This window comes from Phascolarctos cinereus, unplaced genomic scaffold (assembly GCF_003287225.1).
Source record: "Phascolarctos cinereus isolate Bilbo 61053 unplaced genomic scaffold, phaCin_HiC Scaffold_2;HRSCAF=192, whole genome shotgun sequence".
In the NCBI taxonomy this organism is placed as follows: Eukaryota; Metazoa; Chordata; class Mammalia; order Diprotodontia; family Phascolarctidae; genus Phascolarctos; species Phascolarctos cinereus.
In genome coordinates, this window is record NW_027555625.1 from 387,734,281 (window position 1) to 387,756,836 (window position 22,556).

Sequence of the window (22,556 nt, forward strand, 5' to 3'; positions counted from 1 at the left end):
ATACATTTTGGATTTTTAGGAGCAACCCAAAAAGGGACAGATGCTTTTCAAGTGGCACAGTGAAATAGTTTCAAATGTCTAACACACCCAGTATATTGTTACAGAGAAGACAGGCCGCACAGAAGAGCTAGACAAGTACTGGAATCAGATGACCTACCTCCAACCCCGCTGCTAGTCAGCTATCTGACCAGTTTATAAACCACTAAGACAATACAAAACTAAGACTAGCACTCTCAGTTTAGTTTTGCCTTCCATGTTGAGTTACTAAAACCAGCTTGATATACAGTTCCATACCTTAACGTATTTATATTTGGGCAAATCACCTCCTCTTTGGACTTCTTTTTGAAATGACAGGGTTAAACTAGCTGATTTACAACATTCTAGGATTCTTGAATATGAACCACTTTTTGTAGAATGCCTCTCAAACTTACCAAGTGAAATTGGGGGCACAGGAGGTCCCCAAGCCAAAGAATACACCGTCTTCTTATGATAAGTACTAGAAATTTGTGGAGGTCTAAGAAATAAGAATCACAAGGGTTAAAATACAAACAGGTTCGCTTAAATGCTCTTCCTGTCTGAAATGAAGGGGCTCAAAATCACTATTACTATAATTATTACCAAAATCATTAAGTGCCAAATATATAACATGCAGATATAAACATAATTCTTCTGACTAGGTGCACGAAAAACAATTAATGGAATCACTTCTCTCAAATTTTTCTTTATTTTACTGCCTCTCAATTGGTTGCTGGAGCCAATTAAGTGTTACCAGTCATGAGATAAACATGGTGACACCACTGTAGCTATATGGGAGAATGACTGAAACAGACAAATCTCTTCTATCTGTTAAGAAAAAATGATGCCAGCTGCTCAGTTCAGTAGCCATAGGAAACATCTGGGTTTTGTTGCTAAGTAATGATCATTAGTACACTGATAAATTTTTTCTTGAAAACAAGCAAGACATTCTATTCTATCAAATCAAGATGTTTAAACATCCTTAGTAAGGGCAACTCATATATAATAATGGATCGGTTAAGTTTGGGATCTAGTAGTCACAAAAACGATCCACTCTTCAAAGCGAGGAGAGATGGATTAGATAATCTTCACGTTCTTTCTCGATCTAACAAAGCAGCAGTCTCTCAGAAGTGACCATGTCATTCTAAATCGGACCCTTGGCCCCTAAATCACTTCAGCAGCCAATCAAAAATTGTTCAACTGACATTCACGCCTTACTTGTTGGAGCAGGTGTCATACATTCCCACTTTTCCATCATCAGTTCCAAAGGCCAAACAACCTTCCTTAGTTGGATGCCAAGATAGCTGCAAAAGAGCCCCCAAATGAGGACAACTGAGATGCAGTCATACAGATCCCAAGACACTCTCATCCAATCTTATGTATAACATTGGATTATCACATTCTGAATTTCACAGATGACAGGTCTCACATAGGGTGCTTTGATCTATTCTAGCTACAATTTCTACAGGAAAAAATTCTTAGACTACTATCTAGACCAATTCATTTTAGGGTGTTCAGAGGAAAAATACTTTTTTAAAAAGTCTGATCAGACAATATGGCCGGGGGGGAAAAGGCAGAAAGTGAGCTAAAAACACTCTTACCGAAGTAACCTTGGATTTGATGCCCTGCCAAAAGGTCTTCACATCATGGTTGTTTTTTATGGACAATGTATTCCACACCCGGATCATGCCATCTCCAACACCTATGGCTAAACAGCCCATGTCCACAGGGGAGAAAGCCAGACTATAGACAAACCCCCCAAGGGAAGGCATTGTCCAACAGCATTCCAAGGTTGTCAGGTCCCAACATTTCACCTGCAAAGTTTGACAGAAAGGGGCCGAGGTTATTCATTAAGGAAGTAAACTAGATAAACAAAATTAAGAAACTGAAAGTTCAAAACTGAGGGGAGGGGGAGGAAATGGCAGGAAAAAGAACATATCTGAGGGAACTGAGTAAAGCCAATACCTCAAAAATTGGTTAAACTCTTCTATTAGGACTGTGTGTGTATGTGTGAGTGAGTGAGTGAGACAGAGAGAGAGAGAACATAACTCCAAATTAAATAATCTTTTAGCTATAAGGGAACTTAGAGACCACCGAGTCCAAGTCCAATCTTTTCATTTTTTGGATAAGTAAATGGGAGGCCCAAAGATATCAAATAATTAATAAAATCCACATCTCCTTGGCTCCCTGAGTACAACATTCTTTTCACTTTATAGAACTGCAGCATTTTTCTACAGTGATCATAAAACTCTAGAAATCGGTAACACCTAAGGGATATAACGTTGAAAGGGAGCTGTAGTACTGTAACACTACACAGAAAAAAAGGGTAGGTTTTTAAATGCCAAGAAGTCCCTTAAGGAAAAATGCATTTCATCTAGTAAATATAGCCTAAAAGCAAGCCAAGAAGAAAGGGAAAAAGACAGGGTCTTCTAATACGGCTAGTTTGCAGCCAGAGCAATTTCATATTAAGTAGACTGTTCCATTAAAACTTGGAAACAGAAAGTTTTAAAGTTGGGTCATGAGAGGTTCCTGTGAAGAGATGTGCCAAGGAAACTGAAACATGCTGTTTAGTCATTAAAAAACTCAAAAGCCTTCCCCACCAAAGTTCCACTACAAGTGCTGGCAGCAATGGCACAGAGAAGGTAGAAACCCTTTAAAGAAGCTTCTGGGGTTCAGCTGTAAAAGCTCTTCCCAGCCTCACGATCCTTAACAAAGATCTTCCTCTTTGGAATGCTATGTTCACCATCTGTTCTTCTTTACCATATATTTATTCAACAAATGCAACTTACATCCCTATCCATAGAAATGGAAAGCAGAAGCTCTTTTTCTTCAGTCTGGACCGAACATAAATTAAACACAATCCTTGAGTGATTCTGCCCCTCTGATGAGTTGCTAAAGAGGGTGCATTTTCGTTTCCCAGAATGGGTGAGATCCCAGAGTAGCAATTCACCTCTGTAAAGGGAAAGACTGATTAGTTAATTGTTCATATGAAGAAAACAGTGGTGTGGTTGTAGCCAGGGTTCTCCAAAAGGCAATAGTTCCTCTTTCCCCTCTATTACATTTCTCCTTCATGTTAAAGTAATTAAAATATTTATACACAAATAACTTGCTAGAGCATTTGCTACATTCCATCATTCCTAAAGTGACCAGAGTCGCTTTCAACTATGTTTAATCCTTTCTTTTCTTACCTTCCCTAGAAACTGAACTTCAGGAAGTGACTCAGAAGACAAATAAAAAAATGAAAGACATAATAAAATAAAGTCCGATAAAGCCTACTCACCCAAAACAACTGGATACCAGCTGGGTAGGTTGGCCAGTGGGCCAGAATATAGTCAACCAGATCCGCTCTTTAACTGTGGGATCCACACTCCCCCCTCGTCTCTTTAGAAAGGGCAATTTCAAAGTCATCACTCCTATAGATAAGAGGTTATTCACAGTTGAGCACTAAAATATTATCATTGAATAATTAACTGAATCAGGTTAATAAACATTTATTAAGTGCTATGTGACAGACATTATACTAAGTGCTGGTAAAGACAGTCACTACTTTCAAAAAGCTCACATTCTAATGAGGGAAACAACCTACAAATAATGAAATACAAACAAGACACAAGGTAAGTGGAAATCTACCTCAGAGGAAAGGCATAGCAACGGAAAGGGGGTGGAGAAAGGCCTTCTAGAGTAAGTGGGATTTTAGCTGAGTTAAAGGGAGCCAGGGGTACTAAGTCAGAGGTGAGAATAGAGAGCCAGGGCAAAAGGTATGGAGCAGAGAGATGGAATGTAATGGGTTAGGAACTGGGGGAAGTAGGCCAGTGCAGCTGTATCTTAAGAGTACGTAGAGGAGATTAAATTATAAGACTGGAAAGCAATAAGGGGGCAGGTATGCAGAGTTTTAAATGCCAAAGCACTTTTTATTTGATCCTGGAGTAAACAGGAAGGTAACATGGGGGAGACCTGAGTTTCAGAAAAATTGCTTTGGCATCTGAGTGAAGTAGATTGGAAAAGAGAGAGGGAGACCTGCAAGCAGTGATTAGAAGGTGAAAGCACTAGTGACTAATCCCAGTGATGAAGGCCTGAACTGGAGAAGAGACGGGGACATACAAGAACAATGTTGCAAAGGCAGAAACCACAATATTTGACAACGGATTGGATGTGTGGGGTGATTTTGAATGAGAGGTCCAGTATGGCATCAAGGTTACAAGCCTGGGTGACTGGGAAGATAGTAAAATACATTTAATATTAATGAATACTGATATGAGTTTGTTAAGTAAAATTAGTTGTTTAGAACTTGAAACTTCTTCCCATAGAAATGAATGTTATAAAATACAGATAGTATCATTTTACCTACATTATGGTCTAAACAGGATTTTTGTGGCTTAGTCTGGTAATTTATGTGCCATTTCTAACACTGCTTCTACAGGGAAGAGGGAAAGGTAGAAATGTACTTGGAGCAACATTTAGCTGGAAGCAGATCTCCCACTGGAGTGTAGTTAAGCCTGGGGGGATGAAGGGTGGGAACCCTTTCTTTTCGGTAGACTTTTGGCCAATATTGTACAAAACATTCATACTTCAGGTAGGGGTGTATTTCTTCTGGTTCTAGGATTCTATATGAGATCAGAAAGTGATAATTCAGAAGAGAGAAATAAAAGTATCCTTAACTAGAGAATGAGACACACTCAAGGGGAAGAAATGCTCAATTCTTATCTGCTTCTGTTTTCTCCTCCAAAAGGAGACTGGAAAGGAAAGAACAAAATTGGGATACTCTAAGAAACAGTTTGAGAACAATGTGCTGCCCTTCAACAGTCCCTGCTGAGCTATACTTCAGGTTATGGAAATACCTAAAAAATCCAGTATGCATTATTAAAGGGATTACTTATTAACGGACATTTAGAAATAGAAGCACTGACCTCAAAGAACTGGTGTGACTTCATTAACAATCACTACAGAACAGTTTCATCTCCTTTTCTGGGGACAGTTTCTAGACTGGTAGGCAGGGTAGTGATGTAGATAAAGTTTACCCAAATCCTATTTTTCTATTATTTAAAACATTATTTTCTTGATGCCTTTTTTATACCAGTCATATCTTGATTTACTCAATGCTCCTCTATAGTTGAACCAAAAACAACCAACCCTGAGAGCCTAGCTATGCAAAACACTGCATGTGACATTTTATACACATAGTCCCTTCACCTGCCACTGGGATGAGGAAAGTATATTTCTATAATCTGTTCTTTTAGACCAGGTTTAATTTAAGCAAAGCATTTGACAAAACCACTCATTACTTTAATAGATGTGGACTGGACAAGAGTAGTTTTGTGAATTTAGTAGAGAGAAGTCACTAACAGTTCAACTGTCAATTTCTAAGCTTTCCAGTGGAGAACCCTAGGGATCTGTACTTGGCCTTGTGCTATTTTTAAATGCTATCAATGTCTTAGATAAAGGCATAGATGAAATTCTTATCAAACCTACATGTAAAAAAAAAAAGCTAACAGGTTGAATAACAGAACCTAGATCCAAAAAATATACTAACAGGCAAAACCTATTAACATGCTAAAATTTAATACTATCACTGGAGTTTTAAAAGATCAACATAATAAAGATAGGATGGGGAAAGGTATGGTTAAAAAGCAGTTTGTCTCAAAAAGTTCTAGGAATTTCAGTGGACTATGAGGTCAATACTGATGCAATGTGTGATATGGAATCTAAAGCTCAAATGATTTCAAGAGAGGCAGTTTACAGGGTTAATGAGGGGGCAGTCCTGCAATACTCTCCTCTGTTCAGAACACATCTGACTATAATACCTCAGAAAGGGCACTGATAAAGGAAGAGTAAAAAACAAAGAAGAGTGTGCCCAGGAGGCCCAATGGGCACTGAGACTGTATCATACAAAAGTCAGGTGCAGCATACTGGATGTTTAGTATGGAGAAGGGATGAAGTAGGGTAAAAGTGGGGTTGTCTCAAAGTCTTTGAAAGAATATAATTTGGGAGGGTGATTAGCTTTATTTTTCTAGGTCACAGAGGACAGGATTAAGGAGAAAAAGAACATAAAAAAGGGCAGATATTGCCTTAATTGATTAAACAAAGACTGTTTCACAAACACACTGTAGCCCTACCTCGGCCTTTAGAGCAGCTCCAGATTCGTATCGTCTGATCTTTGCTTCCAGTAGCAAGGTAGTAGCCTTTTGTTACTGGATTCTGTTGAACAACTTTTCCATTAAGAATCTCGTTCTCATCTGGGAGGACACAATACTCTGTTTTACATATCCATTTCAAGCAAAAGTCCAATTTCTTTTTTCTGGGAAAATGCTTTTTCTACAATATCTTTTAGCAGTACTTAAGAGCCTAGAGGTTTGCCATACAGGCTACATGCAACTTCCCCCCTTGCCTGGTGTCTACCTGAGTTCTCTTCTGGACGAATGGTTAAGCACTCTTCACCAAGTAATGGACACCAGGCTATGGAATGAATTTCATCATCATGACCTCTCAGCCTGTGAAGAACATCTCCTTTCCTACTGATGTCAATGATAACCACCATGCCATCCTTGTAACTGGAAAATAAAAAATTTCACCCAATGATCAAATAGAAGGAAAAAACCTAATGGCAATCTTCATACCTGAAAAAAATCCTTTTCTAACAACCTGAAAGGTAGGGTTATTTTTTTCCTTTTTGCTTAACAAAGAGAAAGAAGTTAAAATGTAAATTTTCTTGTCCGCCCCCCCATATTAATTTCCTGATTTCTCAGTAGAAACTATCTTACATAATCATAATCAGCATTAAATAACAAAAAAGATTAGGTATCACATAGGCCTAGTGAAATTTCTTTTTTAAAAAACTGGAGAAAGAGTGTGAGTTCGGCTGCACTTGGAAAACTACACAAAGCTATCAATGATCCCAAGCTGCTTCTTTACACACAAACCCATTTAAAAACCAATATTATCCTAGGGTTACTGTGGAACATCGTGATCATGGGAAAATAAAAAACTGCAGAGGATCCAAAGAGAGACACATGTGGTGGGTCTAAGTAGACTGTAGCATATAATTAACAATGACTTACATGCAAAAAGTTGTATAAAATCTTTATTATGATTAGAAAAGATGGACTTGTAATGTAGTAAAAGTGGGGTATGAGCATCTTCCACCCTCAGAGTTGCCTTCAACTAAGCACATGAAATCAAGGAAAAACAGGGCTTCTCCTGGTAGTCTTTGTAAACTAGCCCCCTCTATATTCTGGGGGAAAATGGCTACATATATTGAAGAAAGAGGCAGATGGGACTCAGGTCTCATAAGATTTCTGGGTGTCTGCTCTCTGTGCATTAGTATACTCTGTGGGAGGGCTGGTTCAAGTAAGGAACCAGTCAGAAGATAGTGAAGCTGTTTTCCCTCAATGCCTATCTGCCTGTGGTTAGGTTAAAATACTGTCTTAAGATATAAACATAACAGTTCCATTTTTAATTTAGTTGTGATGGCTAACACATCGAGGTTCACCATACGATGTACCTGCTAATCCCTGTGTGAAACTATTCCCACTGCAGGGAGATAGGCAGTAGGAACCCAGTGTATGATGTGAACTTCTGACTGGTTAAATCACAAGAGTCCCAGAATAGAGCTGGAAGAGACTTTGGCAATCATGTAGTCCAAGTGCCATATTTTATGGACACAACTGAAACCCAGACAGGTATGCGAACTGAGGCAAGTTACTTCATCTAGTAAGTGTTCTGTCTCCAAAGCCAAAGTTTTTTTTTCCTCCTGTATGATGCTTAAATCTTCTAATTTAAAAATCTTCCAAACTCTGACATGGTTGAGAAGAATATGAACATGAAAGAACTTTCTAACAACTAAAGCTCTTCAATAATGCAATAAAAAGCTCCTTATCACTAGAGCAAAGATTCCTAAGCCGAGGTCCACAGATTTGTTTTTAAAAATTGATTATTTTATTTCCGTATGATTGGCTTCTATCGCAATCCTATATATTTTACTATATGTGTTCAAAAAATTCTGAGAATGGGTCCATAGGCTTCACTAGACTGCCAAAGAGGTCCATGACACAAAAAAGGGTAAGCCAAGGATAGATGACCATGTTTCCAGCATGCTACAGAAAGGACTCATCCACTGGGGCCAAAGGCCAGAGAATTGCTCTACAGTCTCCGAGACTCTACGAAAAAAGAACATTCTTAAAGATTCAAAGCAACTAGGCTTTCAAATATTCCAAATAAAACAAGTTACTCCCATTTTCTCGTTACCCCCCAAAATATGATAGCACATACCCAATGGCCACTAAATCTTCGTGATGAGGTGAACAAGTAATGCAGAAGATTGTCCTGGGTTCTGGGAAGAAGTGCTGGCTGTCATTTCTGTTATGCCAATAACAAATGACTATTCCCTTTTCATCCCCCGACACAATTAGATCCTTTACTTTAGGTGACCAATGCAGTGCTGATATGGTGTTCTTTAAGGAAAAAAAGAACAATCTTGAAGCTTATTAGCCAAGTAACTTGGTCAAAGAAATTGAAGAGGTTACAGTGAACAAACGAAGGGATAAATACATAGGCTGGCCAGGAAAATCCAAGGATCAATTCTAATGACAGTACAAATATTTTCTCCATATAACTTTATACACAAAGGCCCTACTAAGTAAGATTTATTAGTCCCATCTTCCCTTCTTTGCTCTCTCAAAAGGAAAATACTTCTAAAAGAAGAAAAATCCTATGGCAACATCTTTTTTTTTTTAAATACATCAATACATTAAAACTAGATAGGAACTACATTTTAACTCGGTTTGGGTGCACTTGGAAGTGTTGTGGGCCACATGTGACCTGTGGGTCACGTATATTGACACCTCTGATTTAGGCAACCCTTTTCTTACATTAAAGAGGTATATGGTGGCATTTCTAAAATGATAAGCAAGTTCCTCAAATCCCAGAGCAAGGAAAATGAGATCCTAATACAACTAATAGTTAATAGTAATGTGATAAGAAAGTCAGCTGAAACAGACAAATGAGATGGTAAAAGGATATATAATTCTCATTTATATAGTGTTTTAAATTTATTAAGTACTTTACATATGTTCTCTCATTTGAGTCTCACAATAAACCTGTGACAGTTACTGCTACTATTCTTATTCCCCGTTTTATGGATGAGAAAATAAGCTTAGAGCCAGTAGGCGATTTGCCCGTGGTCTTACACAGCTAGCTAGTTAAGTGTACGAAGCAGGATTTGAACTGTGGTCTCAAAGGAACTGAAAACCTTCATTATGAAAAAGTCACACTGAGTAACAGTGTTGGATTACTATTACCTGATGGAGTGTATGTTCTGTCACAACTGTTCGAGTATCCACATCCCAGATTTTCACTGTTCCATCATCAGAGCTACTGGCACAGAAGTTGGCTTGACCCACGTGGTGAGAAAATGTGAAGCCAGAAACTCTTTCTGTGTGTCCTACCAACTCTCCTAGGACTGTAAGAAAAAAACAGACTCTAGTTTAAAATGCCATACCAGAATTACTACTATTGACCAAAATGAACACCCCTTGAAACCTTGATTAAATGCCCTATTTTGCAACCTCACTGGAGAGAAGCTTTGTCTTGGGAACAGGAATATGATTTGCCTTATATATGAGACGTATCAAACAAATTACATGTATGTGGGCCTCAGATTTAATTTTTAAAGTTTTTCTTATTCAGGCTGCCTTAAGATCTCAGACTGAAAGTTCGAAAGGTCCTCGGAGGTGATCTAGTCCAGCCGCCTTACTTTTCAGATAAGCAAACTCAAGCTCAGATGGGTTAAGTGATTTGCCAAGGGTCACAGAGCTGAAGTAACATAGTCATGGTTTTAATTAACTCAGGGCTTGAATACACCAGAGAGCTCTAGCAAGCAGAAGCAGAGGACAGAGCAGTTACCCAAGGCAGATTCATCATATCTCTTCTCTGCGATGGATATTGATGATGATAAAAATAATAAATATGGAAGGTCACCTATGCATAACCTCAGAATCTCCCATATTTTCTCTCTTGGTAGAGTGCCTTTCTTTCTTTCTTTCTGGTTTTGGCCCCACGGTCAATATAACCAGCAACAAATCAATTAGCAATAATAGCTTGTCATTACGTGCCACTTTAAGGCTGGCAAAACGCTTTACACTGTCTTACTGAAAACTACTATGTGAGGCAGGTGCTATGGAAACAGGCTTATGGTGATTTGCCAGGTCACATATGAATCTAAAGCAAGTTTTCACCCAGGTCTTCTTGACTCAAGACCATAGACTCTATCTGCTGTGCCCTGCTGACTCTTCGTGGGACAGATTCATTCTTCCATTCAACAATATAGGGTGTTCCAAAAGTCTTAAAAATGCACTACGATGGGGGCAGCTAGGTGGCACGGTGGATAGAGCCAGGAGGACCTGAGTTCAAATACTGCCTCAGACACATAACATTTACTAGCTGCGAGACCCTGGGCAAATCACTTAACCCCACTGCCTAGGCAAAAAAAAAAATGGTTCTTAACTGACCATTCATTCAACTTCAAACGACCAATGCATAATAATAAAAACAGCTAACATGCAATCTCACTTGAATACCAGATGCTATTGTTACCATTTTACGGATGAGGAAACAAGCTGAGAGAGGCTGAGTGATCTGCTCAGAGTATGTACAAGGCATAAGTGTCTGAAGCAGGATCTGAACACAGGTCTTTCTTCCTGACTCGCAGTCCCGCGCCCATGCACTTGCCCTCATGATTACTTCCATCAGGGGTTTTTAAACTTTTTGGGTGTCATGGCCGTGCAGCCTGACGAAGCCTAAGGATCGCTTTTCAGAAGGTTTTTCATGCATAACAAAACGAGGCGCGCAGCATTACGTGGGTTTACACAGGAAGCCAGGAGCCCTGAAGTAAGCGTGTAAAACAAAGCTGCTGCACACGCTGCTGGCCTCGGGTTAGCACGCCCGGCCCCCCGGGGCAGGGGCCAGGCTAGCGGCCCGCAGATCTCGCCCGGAGGCGGGCGGTTCCCGGGCCGGAGGGGGCGGGCAGGGTCCCGGCCGGGGCCAGGCAGGGGCGGTTACCGTGGAAGGGGCTCAGGCCCCGGCCGATCTGGAGCAGGTAGACCGAGTTCCTCGCGGCGAACCCGAACAGCCCCCCCGGGCCAGCATCGCTGGAACGGGAGCAGTACCAGTTGGGGGAGGGCGTCAGCATCCGCGGCTCGGGGCCCATGGCTGCGGGGGGTGGGGTGGGAGGAGGCGGCGGCGGCGGCGGCGTGGGCACCACGCTCTCCCAGGCCGTTAGCTCCGGCCGGCAGCGGAGGCGGCGTCGCTCTGCGGCTCCTGTCGCAAAGAAAAGAGAGCAAACTGCTCCAGCCCCGCCCCGCTCATGTTCCCCTCCCCACTCCCGCTCACCCCTTCTCCTACGGCTCGCGCTAAGGGTCAGGCCGCAGAGAACGCGTTCTCTGGCCCCTAGAACACCCTCGGGAGCAAGCGGAGGCTGTTGCCTGTTGTCACGTTTTTCTTGGTTTCAGAGAGGAATTTTTCCATTAAAAGCTATTCCCGTAAGGTGACAGTAACTTACGCTAATTCTCTGGGAGTTAGTCCTTTCTGCTAAGCGGTGCCCCGAGTTAACCTTTCTTAGCTCCCACAGCCATGGTAATTACGAAGTTGCCCTGGGCTTAGTCCTGGCCCTGCTACCTAGGTGTTGTCTCAGCTTTTTCTAGCACAGATGTCCACCTACAATCAGTTTGTATTTAGGCAGCATAAACTGAATGCATGTAGAAGTCTTAGGTATTGAGGATAGAGGGATAATTAAGAACACGCACAAAAAAATAGAGAAACCCAAACTCTGCAGCTTAGTGTATGTTCCTAGCTAACATTTATTATATATAGTGCTTACCATGTACCATTTACTATTATTATCTCAGTTGATCCTCGAAAAACCCTGGGAGATAGGCGTAGGTAGGAGGTAGATAAAATTTTTATCCTAATTTTACAGATGGGGAAACAGGCAAAAGGGATTAAGTAACTTGGCAAGGGTCCCACAACTAGTAAGTGATTTGAGGCTGGATTTGAATTTATCTTCCTGACTCCTAAGCCCAGTGCGCCATCCATTCCACCCCCTAATTACTTCAGGTGAGAGAAGAGCTGCCTGTCTGCGTCAGTGAAGGCAGTTTCCACATTAGCAGTTCCTCACACAAAACCAATCCCCCTGAGGGGAAAACATATATGCATCATATATTAACATACATATATAAGCATATAGATAGGTAGATACATAGATAGAGGGGTAGAGGGTATTAACAAAAGGCCCCTGGCCTGAAAAAGGACCCAAAATAAAACCAAGACCAATTACAAATTACAAAAGTGTTTATTGTCTGAGAAGAGCTTGTACAATCAGAGCAGAAGGGGAGACCTCTCAGCTGCCAAAGGGGAGTGGAAAAGAGTGAGATAGTTTCTAGAGGCTTTGGGGGTGGGATAGGCTAAGAGGTGAGGGAAAATCTGTAGACCCAATAAGCCAGGGAGCAGGGGGTTTGTAAAGTCTCAAGTCTGAAGCTGCTGCTCAAGGTTGGTTTAGAGTGGTTCAAGGCTGGTCTAGCTGCTTCAGGCAACTCCAAGTTCATCTAGAATTCACTTGCCAAATGATCACTGCCTGCAGCCCTGGGCTTCCGAAGTCCTTTTGATTGGCTGGTTATTGTGCTATTCCATTGTCCTGCTTCCCAGTAAAGAAGGAAGCTCCACCAAATTTATAGTCATTACAAAGTCCATGTCCACAAGGGGTGTTAAGAACACAAAAAATTGGGAAACCAACACTTTGCAGCTCTGTATACAGGACTAGCTAACATTTAGGTAGCTCTTAACTATGTGCTATTTACTATTATTATCTCAGATGATCCTCACAACTATTGTGCTATTGTTATCCCCATTTTACAGATGGGGAAACTGAGACAAACAGGGGCTAAATGACTTGCCCAGGGTCACACAGATATTAAGTGTCTAAATTTGAATTCTGGATTTCCTGACTCCAGGCCTGGTACTCTATTTACTTCGACATCTAAGATGCCTAGGTGGCAGGAATAAGTGAGTTTAAAATCTACCTCTGACCTATACTTCCTGGGTGACCATGAAACAGTCACCTAACTTCTCAGCGCTCCCAGTAATTCTCAAAGACTGGTTGCTAACTTGTATGGGTGGAGGAAGTCCCTTAAAATGTTCAAATCACAGTTCCAGACCAGAACCAAATCTTAAAATGGATCAGAGCCTGGAAATCATCTGTAATATGGAAGAGGATAGTGAGAATGGAGACGACTCTTTCACTGATAGCTTATCATGTTTGTCACATGCACAAGGATCAATAGAGGCACAAATTTTAGTTCAGGTGAGGTGTGGTGCTTGGGTGCCTGTGCTTGGACCCCAATTTCTCTCTGGCCTCAGAAACACTATCCCTGGCAGGAACTCTTCCTCCCGGACAGATTCCCAAGATCCTCTGACATCTCCCTCCGTGTCTGGTATAGTCCCCACACTTTCCCATCCATAGCTCCCAAAGGCACTTGGATCTTTAGATTACCTAATTAGTATACCTGGAATTCCTTTGCCCATGCCCTTTTGGGTTTAGCTTTCCCCTTTAGTTTGTAAACTCGGAAGACAGGAACTGCTTTTCATTTTACTAATCCAACCCCCAACGTTTAATCTAGCGTCTGGCATACAGTAGGCACTTAATAAATATGGGATTGGATTTTACAAATGAGGTAACTGAGGCTACATCTGAACTCGGGTTTTCCACTCCAGATGCAGCGCTCAATCCCTCTCCACAACCTCTTGAGGGTGGAGGGGGGAATTCTGTTTTTAAGTTCAAATTCCGTTGTCTTCGGGGCACTTTATCTTTTAATCAGTCTGCCTCCTAGAAGCCCGTGAGGCACTTCTTTCCGATCCAGAGCTCGTGTTTTCTGCAGACCACGTGGGAGCCTCCCTGCCCCGGAAGCACCGACCGTGGCGCATGCGCGCTGCCGGCAGCGGAGCTTGAACCCTCGCGACCACCGTAGAGCGAAGCGAGAAGATGGCGGCTGTCGTGTTGAGAGACTTAGGTTAGTCATCGGGCTTGGAGCCGGGATGGGACCAGGACTTGGACCCAGAGCCAGCCTGAGGTGACGGGTTCTGTTTCTTTTACAGGGTCGTCTTGGCTGAGGAGTCTGAGGAGCCGCGGGGCATGTTCGGGGTGAGTCGGCTTGAGAGGAAGAAAGCTGGAAGGAACCTGGAATGTCAGAGCCTGAATTGGCCTTAGAACAGAGAACGTGGAATGGCTGGGCTGCAGGGAACTCTAGAACCGAGCCAGCACGGCTCGATCAATCAGTAAACCTTGCTTAAGCGCCTGGGGGCGGGGATACAAATACACAAATGAAACAGGCTCTTCCAACAAGGACTAGACGTTCTCCTGGGGGCGCCTCGGACCGTAGAACGCGGGATGTCAGAGCTGAAGGGACCCTGAGAATACAGACTGTCAGACCCAGAAGGGACCTTGGGGGTCATGTAGGCCAGCTCCCCGAACTGTACAGGTGGGGAAGTTGAGGCCCACAAGTCTGAAGTAAGGTTATTGGCAGACAAAGTGCTAGAACCTTCGCCCCCTGGACTCACAGTCTGGTGGCTTTCCACTCCAGCACAGCCCCCTCCAGAGATCACAGGTAGTGGAAGTGAACAGAATTCTAGGTGACTGTAGCGATTGGAACTGGGAGTGACTTTGTCTGTAATCAGCGATTTGAAGCAAAACTGTCAAAGAAGGGAAAAAGATACGTTTTGCTTTAGTGAAAGAGACCTCTGTTAACAATTAGGTCACAGTACTGGAAAAGCCGTATGTAGGTTTAAAGGACAGCAGAAGTCCCCCATATGGCTGGAATGCACTGCTTCTTCATTTGCCTGTCAGAATCCTTAAATTCCTTCAGGCTGGTTTTTCTTGATTTCCTTCAGTCGGGGTCCTCTCCTCAAATGACTTCGTACTTATCATTGGTTAGACATATGAGATCTCTGTTCAGTGAATACAGGCTCCTTGAGAGCAGGAGCTATTGTTTTTGTTTTTGTTTTCCTATTCTTTTTACTAGCACAGTGCTGTCAGTTTAAAAAGTACTGATCATAGACAGTGGATATAGTGCTTAATGTTGAATGTTCATTAGTTATATTGGAATCCAGTGTGAATTAGTGTGTCGGGGACAAACGGAAGCAAGTCCTGAAGCACAACTTAAGAAGTTAGATTTGAAGTGATAATAGCATTTATGTGTCGCTGTTAAAAGTTTTGTAAAGCATTTATGTATCTTATCTCATTTGGTCTTCTTAACAAACCTGGTGACTCAGTTGTTATCCCCAGTTTTTAGATGGGGAAACTAAGGCAATGAATGACTTAAGTCACAGAGCTATTAAGTGTGTAAAGCAGGGTTTGAACTTAGGACTCCAAACTCAGTACTCTTATATACTGTACTATCTGCCTGGGCAGTAATTATTAGATACTCTATAGCTGAGGAATGATATAAGCAAAACCTACAGGAAGGATACTTTTTTGAGCCCTCATTTCTGTTGGTCATCAAGGAGGAGGCTAAGTCAGTCAAGCAAGGTTTTATTGTTAATATCCTGGCACTGTAGGATGGAAATACAAAGAACCTATCTTGTCACAGGTACAAGCGACAGAGCCTTTAAGGGAGATCATAGAATCCTAGCTTGAGAGCTAGAAGGGGGCCTTAGAAATAATCTAGGGCTCCCTTAACCCTAGATGAAGTAACTAAAGGTCAGTGAGACTAAGTGATTTGTCTCTTGTCACAACTCTAATAAGTAGCAAAGCCAGGATTCATTTTTGAGTTATTTAACTCCAAGTCTGGTGTTCTTGTCACTATGACTACACTGTCTTTCATTGTTTTTAATATGTGTAGATTATAACTTTTTGAAGAGCTACATTTTACATATACATTTATGATATATGTATAAAACTCTGGTTAACGGGTTTTCTAAAATTGAATGGGATTGTACATAGATTTCAATCATCCATGCTGCATTTGTACCTGATTGATGTGGCTATAAATTAGAATTGACCATTCTGTTTACTTTGTACCAGGTGCTTGATGTTGTCCAGTTTGAAGTGAGACTGTACAGAACCTCACTATACATACTTAGCCATGTGTCTCACACTATATGAGACACAAAGCCTGGTATATAGTAGGTAATAGACAATCACTTCTTAGTGTTTAGTACACTAATTTCTTCAAGAGTCTGTGTCCTTTGCTTTCATCTTTTAAGGAGAGTTAATTACTACGTGGAAATCATCGTGGTGTAGTGGATAGAGAAAGCTGTACTCATTCCAAAAGACCTAGATTCAAGTCCTGCTTCTGACTAGCTAGCTGTTTGTCTCTGGGCAAGAATCTCTCTGTATTCCAGGCAACTCTCTAAGACTATAAGCTATTGACCTTCATTGTTTTAAGTTCTTCACTAGGTGCTTCCTACTGAGATCAGTAATTATTTATTAAGTGCCTCCTACTTGCCAGACTCTGTTCTAAGTGCTGATGTTACAATGAGAGGCAAAAAGAGTGTCTACCTTAAGAATTTCACAAGTCTGGTAAAAAAAAATTGCTATGCTTTTTATTTGTAGGAAAACTGGTTCAGAACATGATCATTGTTTTTGAAAGATTATTTTGTGGGGAACAGGGGTTTTTTAGACTGGGACCAGTCTACTGGCATTTTTTCAATTCTCATTCTCCTCAGTCTCTCTGCAGCCTTTTTACATTGCTGATAATTCTCTCCTCAATACTTTCTTCTCTCTAGATTTCCAGTATACTACTTTCCCTGGTTCTCCTCCTACCTATCTGACTGCTCCTTTTCTATCTGTTTTGATGGACTTTCCATTTCACACCCTCTACCTCTAGACATGCTTCAGGTTTCTGTCCTGGGTGCTCTTCTTCTATAGGGAACTTTCCTTGTTGATCTCCTCAGCTCCCATGTCTTTAATTACCATTTCTATGTTAATGATTCTCAGATCTACGTGTCCTGCTCCAAATTCTGCTGGTGTCCAGTCTTGCTTCTCCAGCTGCCTTTTCAGACATCTTGAACTAGTTGTCCAGTAGATATCTTAAAGTAAACTTGTCCAGAACTGAACTCATTATTCTTTCCTCTTACCCCCACCCCCATCTCCATCTTCCTTATTACTGTAGAGGACGACACCATCCTCTCAGTCCCTTTAGGCTTGAAACTTAGGAGCCATCTTGGACTCCTCCGTCTCTCTCACCCCCTCAGTGCCTGTCCCCCCTCCCATCCGAGCTGTTTCTGAGACCTGTCAATTTCACCTTTACAATCATCTCTTGACTAGACTGCCTTCTCTCTCATACTGCCCCCATTCTAGTGTTTGCACTTGTCACTTCATGCTTGAACTATTGCAATACCCTGCTGGTAAGTCTGCTAACTCAAGTCTCCCTCCACTTTCATCTATTCTCTATTCAGTCACTAAAGTGATTTTCATAAAGAGCAGGTCTGACCACGTCAAACTCCCTTACCCCACACCGCACTCAATACTCCAGTGGTTTCCTACGGCCTCCAGGATCAAACACAAAATGCTCTGTTTGGCATTCAAAGTCCTTTATAACCTAGTATTCTTCTACCTTTCTAGTCTTAGACTTTACTCCTTGGCACGTATTCTTCGACATAGTGACACTAGCCTCTTGGCTACACACCATCTTTTGGCTCTGGGCATTTTCTTTGGCTTGGAACACTCCCTCCATTCCAACTGCTGGCTTCCTTTAAGTCCCAGCTGAAATCCTACCTTCTACAGAAAGCCTTCTCCAATCTCTCTTAAGTCTAGTGCTTTCTCTTTGTTAATTATTTCCTAGTTATCCTATATATAACTTGTTTGTACGTATTTGTTTTCTTATTGTCTCCCCCTTTAAGACTGTGAGCTTTTTGAAGGCAGGGACTTTTGTCTCTTTTTGTAACCTCTGTGCTTAGTACTGTGCCTGGTACATAGGAGGCACCTAATAAATGCTTTATTGATCAATTGACCAAAAGGTAGAAATTATTATTTTTTTTGGGGGGGGGCAATTGGGGTTAAGTGACTTGCCCAGGGTCACACAGCTCAAAAGGTAGAAATTATTGAGAGTCTGATTTTGGTTGGATCATGAAATCAGATCTAAAACTAGGAAGGATCTCAAAGGCTATCGGGTCCAACTTTTGCGTTTTATAGTTGAAGAATCTGTTATATGAAATGGCTTCTTAACTGAGCTATCAAAAAGTAGAATGATCTATACTGTAGTTAGCAAATTTCCTGTGACTGGAAGTGTTCAAGTAGTAACCTCTTGTCAGAAATAGTGTAGGAAGGATTTATTGTTCGTGTAGAGGTTGGACTAGATGACTTCTGAAGTCTCTGTCAACTCTGAGACTATGATCTTAGGACTTTTGATTGTAATGTAGAGTTAAAAGGACTTAAAATTAAAACAAAGTGTAGGTCCGCATTTAAAGAAAGGAAACAAGTATTTATTAAGTGCTTACTATATACCAGGCATATTCTATCCCAATTCACTCTTCTCTTTCCCCTCAAATGAAAAATTATGATGGATTTTTGACTTGGCAATAAAAACTGAGGGCAGCTAGGTGGCACAGTGGATAGAGCACTGGCCCTGCAGTCAGGTGGACCTGAGTTCAAATCTGGCCTCAGACACGTATAACACTTACTAGCTGTGTGACTCTGGGCAAGTCACTTAACCCCAGTTGCCTCACCAGAAAAAAAATAATAGTAATCCGTAAAAACTGAATACCAATAAGAACAAAGAAAAGTTTACAAATAAACATTTTTTTTAATCAAAGAAAAGTTTATTTTTCCAAATAATGTTCAGGTAAGGTTTAACTAAAATTTTTCTTGTCAAAGTCAGATTTAGTTCAGTAAGCATTTGTTAAGCACCTATTTTCAAAACAACTCTTTGAAATTTAAACTGTAGGACAGTTGGGGATTGACATTTGTAGTGAGAGTTTTCTCACTGGGAGCCTCCTACCCTGCTGAAATCACAGTTTGGGGGATTTGCAAGGTATTGAGGATACAAAGACAAAAATAATCGCTCTCACAACAGGATTGTTGTAAGGATTAAAATCAAATGAAATGACAGATATAAAGTGCTTTGCAAACCTTAAAGCACTATATAGCTGTGATTGTGATTAGTATGATAATCTTGAAAGAGAATTATTCTAGCAGTTACCATGTTTTCAGTCAGGCTTGCCCTTATGGTGCACTAAATGTCACCCTTTTCCGTTTTGATAGTTTTAAGTTGTACCTTTCCTTTAAGACCTAGCTCAAGTCATACTTCCTCCTTGAAGCCCTTCAGAGGATTCAGGTGATGACTTTCTTTTAAGAACTTGTGGACTGTATATTTTATTTAGTGTTCAGTGTATCTGCTACTTTATGTTGTTATTTATATCTTTATAAGTCCCTTCATAGCTGAAACTTAATAATATCTTTTTTTTTTTGACTAGGCAGTGGGATTAAGTGACTTGTCCAGGGTCACACAGCTAGTAAGTATTATGTGTCTGATACCGGATTTGAACTCAGGGCCTGCTGATTCCAGGGCCGGTGCTCTATCCACTGTGCCACCTAGCTGCCCCTTAATAATATCTTTTTAAAGTTGGGCTAGATATGCCCCACATTTAATAGGCGCTCAGTACTTTCATTAATATTTTAAAATTATCTTCTTTGAAGGCTATACTGTTCTTGTTCTTAGAGGAGATACAAATACAAACAAGACATAGGCCCTGGCCTCAAAGAGCTTATGATGTATTAAGGGAAATTAGATACTTGCAGAAATGAATATAATGCAAATTAAGTTAAGATAAATGCCTAAGAAGAGGACAGTGTGCTATGAGATTAGAAAACTTGTTGATGATAAGCCATCACAGACAGATCTGTGTTGTAGTTTGAAATATTTACAAGAATGATTGTCCCTGGTTTTTCAGTTGGAAGTTATTTAGCCTTAGGTTATCCAAGAGGCAAATTCTTCTTAAGCACAGGTTTCCACCTTTATCTGTGTAGCACTATATAGTTTATATGGCCTGCAGTGGTTGTCCGAGTACAGCAGGTATTCCTCCAGCCAGATCTTTGGGATCTATAAGCTGCTTTTTCAATGTAATGGAGCAGTCCTGAAGCTGCCTAAGCTCTTTGAGGCCACTGGTGGTATCGATTAGGAAACTTCTTGCTGCATTGGTTTTCACTGCATGTGCTCTGGAATGGCCTGGAAGGGTTCATTTGGCGTCCAGAATTACTTCACTTATGTTAAAGGGGATAATTAACTTACTTGAATATTTCTGAGGGCCATTTTCAGATCTTTGAAATAGGTGAGCTAGTCAAAGGTATATGTTTTTTATAGTTTATAAATAAACTTAAATTCTCCAATATGTTCTCCAGTTGCTTTCAGGGTACAATTTTGATATTTTCTTTAGGGGTGTAATTACATATTTGTTCCCTTTTTTGATTCTCATCCTCTTACTTCAACTTCCTTTGTGTGAAGTGTATAATAAGAAGAGGCACACAGCCAAGGGAAAGCTTTGAGCCCCTTGAAAATTTATCTTTGGGGTTACCTTATCTCCTACATGAGACTTTGCCTCATTGAACATCTACTTAGGTAATGCGTAATAACAGGTGCCTTGTGGAATGCAGCTGTTCATTGAAGTGTTCAAGCAGAATCTGGATAAATCATCAGATTGATGAATTCTTCTCGGGGTTGGGAGTTTGACTAGATGACATCTGAAGCCCCTTCCTATTCTTTAACCTTTATCCTTAGGAAACTCGTTTTGTTGTAGCCTAAACTTTTGAGGTTTGTGTTTAACTTAAAAGTTTTGAAATATCTCTTTTAAAAACTAAGTGTATTGGCTGGGAGCCTCAGTGTTTTATTTCTTACACTTTCTTTTTTTTCTTATTTGCTTGCCCTTGACTTTCAGACCTTTCATTTAGCTTTCAGTTGAGGTAAGGAGAGTGTTCTTTTGATTGGTCTCAAGTGCAAATTTAGGAATAGCATTCTTTTAAGTGTTATCAGAAGTAAATTTGGAACAAAATTTTTCTACCTTGATGTGGGTAATAGCTTGACTGTATTTTGAATATTGAGCCTGAGGCCAGTATTAACTTCACTAGGGATTTAGGCAAATTTTTACCTTAATTTCAAAGAAAATATATATTACCTTTTGTGGTTGGGAATAGCAACTTTAGAAAGTTTAAGTGATTGACTGTTCATCTCTAGAAACTATTGCTTCAGTAATTCCAAGACCAGTGATTTCATTGGTACCTTTACTCTTTTTACCAACATTGTGACTCATACTATCCCTCTCTTTCTGCTGTAACTTAGTAGGCATAACATATTCCTTTCTTCTATGGATTTGTCTTCTTATCAACATAGGTACTTTCTGCAAAGTGAAATCTTTCCATGTCTTTTCTCGTTCTACGCTGTCAGGGTCCTCCGTGAATCTCTCATAAAGGGCACATTTAACATCTGGCCTAACTCACTCTTGCTGTATGGTTTCCTCAACTCTTTTTCCTTATCTGATCTTTTATGCCATTTTGGGGTATTATTTGCTGTTGATTTGTGTGCTACAGCTTATTTATCTCTTCCTGGCACTCTGGGTGATCTGCAATTTTGTTTCCATGTATTGTGATGTTCTATCATTTTTAGCCACATAGATATTACCAGAATGATATTGGTGTTTAAAAGATTTTTTTTTTGTTTCAGGAAGACGTTTGGGGCCATTGAAAATGTTCAGTTTTCCAAATGTAACCCAAGCCGCTTGTTTCTTATTTCATTTATAGGCATTCTGCATCCAGTTGGTTTTTCTTGAGTGAATAGTTAGACCAAATTCTTTTGAGTGGTTATGCACCTTATTTAGGAGGCTTTGCATATCTTAGCGCTTAATGCAGTCAGCACAGTGTCATCCACAATTGATAGCACCTGAGAGATCTTACTATTTACAGGGAATTCCTCTTCACTTTAGACTCTGCTAGAAGTCTTCATATAGTGGGAACACAATTGCTTTGGTAAGCATACTTCTTCCTCTTTTGTGCTTCTATTACTACTAGTAATCAGAGTACAGGATACAGTGATGCTTGTTATGTCTTTCTAGGACTCTCATAAGATCTTGACATACGCACCTTCCACCTTGTTGGTTGCAGTTCACTTTATATGGAATTGAATATTTTTTAAAAATAATCAATAAATGATAGTCTCAGTGTAATCTTTACATGATATTATGTCCAAAAACATTCATCACTTGGTAGCTTGCCTTCTGGTGATGAGTCTTTTGAAACTTAGCTAGGTTAGTCCTTTGACAATAGACACAGAGTTCATCACCCCAGTCCACACTTAAAGCCTTTCTGACTTGTTTGGTGGGCCATCCAGAGCTTGTATTCTTCTAGCATAGTATTCTAAAACCAGGGAGATGATCATCGGTGCTAAAAGTTATAGAAGTTAAGAAAGATGTCGGTTGAGGGAAGTCCAATAGATTTGTTGATTAAGAGATTATTGGTAATTTTGGATAGAGTAGTTTCAATTGAGTGATGAAGTCAAAAGCTAGATTAAAGA

The 22,556-nt window shown here is 40.6% G+C and overlaps 2 protein-coding genes across 2 annotated transcripts in view; one reads left to right on the plus strand and one right to left on the minus strand.

The window, feature by feature from the left end:
• GEMIN5 (gem nuclear organelle associated protein 5) overlaps window positions 1-11,318 on the minus strand; it is a 46,214-nt gene extending 34,896 nt beyond the window's left edge. The window contains exons 1-10 of the mRNA XM_020974589.2: window positions 11,068-11,318; window positions 9,309-9,469; window positions 8,281-8,462; window positions 6,412-6,563; window positions 6,129-6,248; window positions 3,296-3,428; window positions 2,805-2,967; window positions 1,617-1,829; window positions 1,234-1,319; window positions 432-514 (exon numbers count right to left, since the gene is read on the minus strand). Coding sequence (XP_020830248.1) covers window positions 432-514; window positions 1,234-1,319; window positions 1,617-1,829; window positions 2,805-2,967; window positions 3,296-3,428; window positions 6,129-6,248; window positions 6,412-6,563; window positions 8,281-8,462; window positions 9,309-9,469; window positions 11,068-11,215 — 1,441 coding nt within the window. The 5' untranslated portion in view covers window positions 11,216-11,318. The remainder of the gene's footprint in view (window positions 1-431; window positions 515-1,233; window positions 1,320-1,616; window positions 1,830-2,804; window positions 2,968-3,295; window positions 3,429-6,128; window positions 6,249-6,411; window positions 6,564-8,280; window positions 8,463-9,308; window positions 9,470-11,067) is intronic.
• Window positions 11,319-13,991: 2,673 nt separating this feature from the next.
• The window catches only part of MRPL22 (mitochondrial ribosomal protein L22), a 50,157-nt gene continuing 41,592 nt past the window's right edge, over window positions 13,992-22,556 (plus strand). Inside the window, exons 1-2 of the mRNA XM_020974619.2 lie at window positions 13,992-14,069; window positions 14,155-14,200. Coding sequence (XP_020830278.1) covers window positions 14,042-14,069; window positions 14,155-14,200 — 74 coding nt within the window. The 5' untranslated portion in view covers window positions 13,992-14,041. The remainder of the gene's footprint in view (window positions 14,070-14,154; window positions 14,201-22,556) is intronic.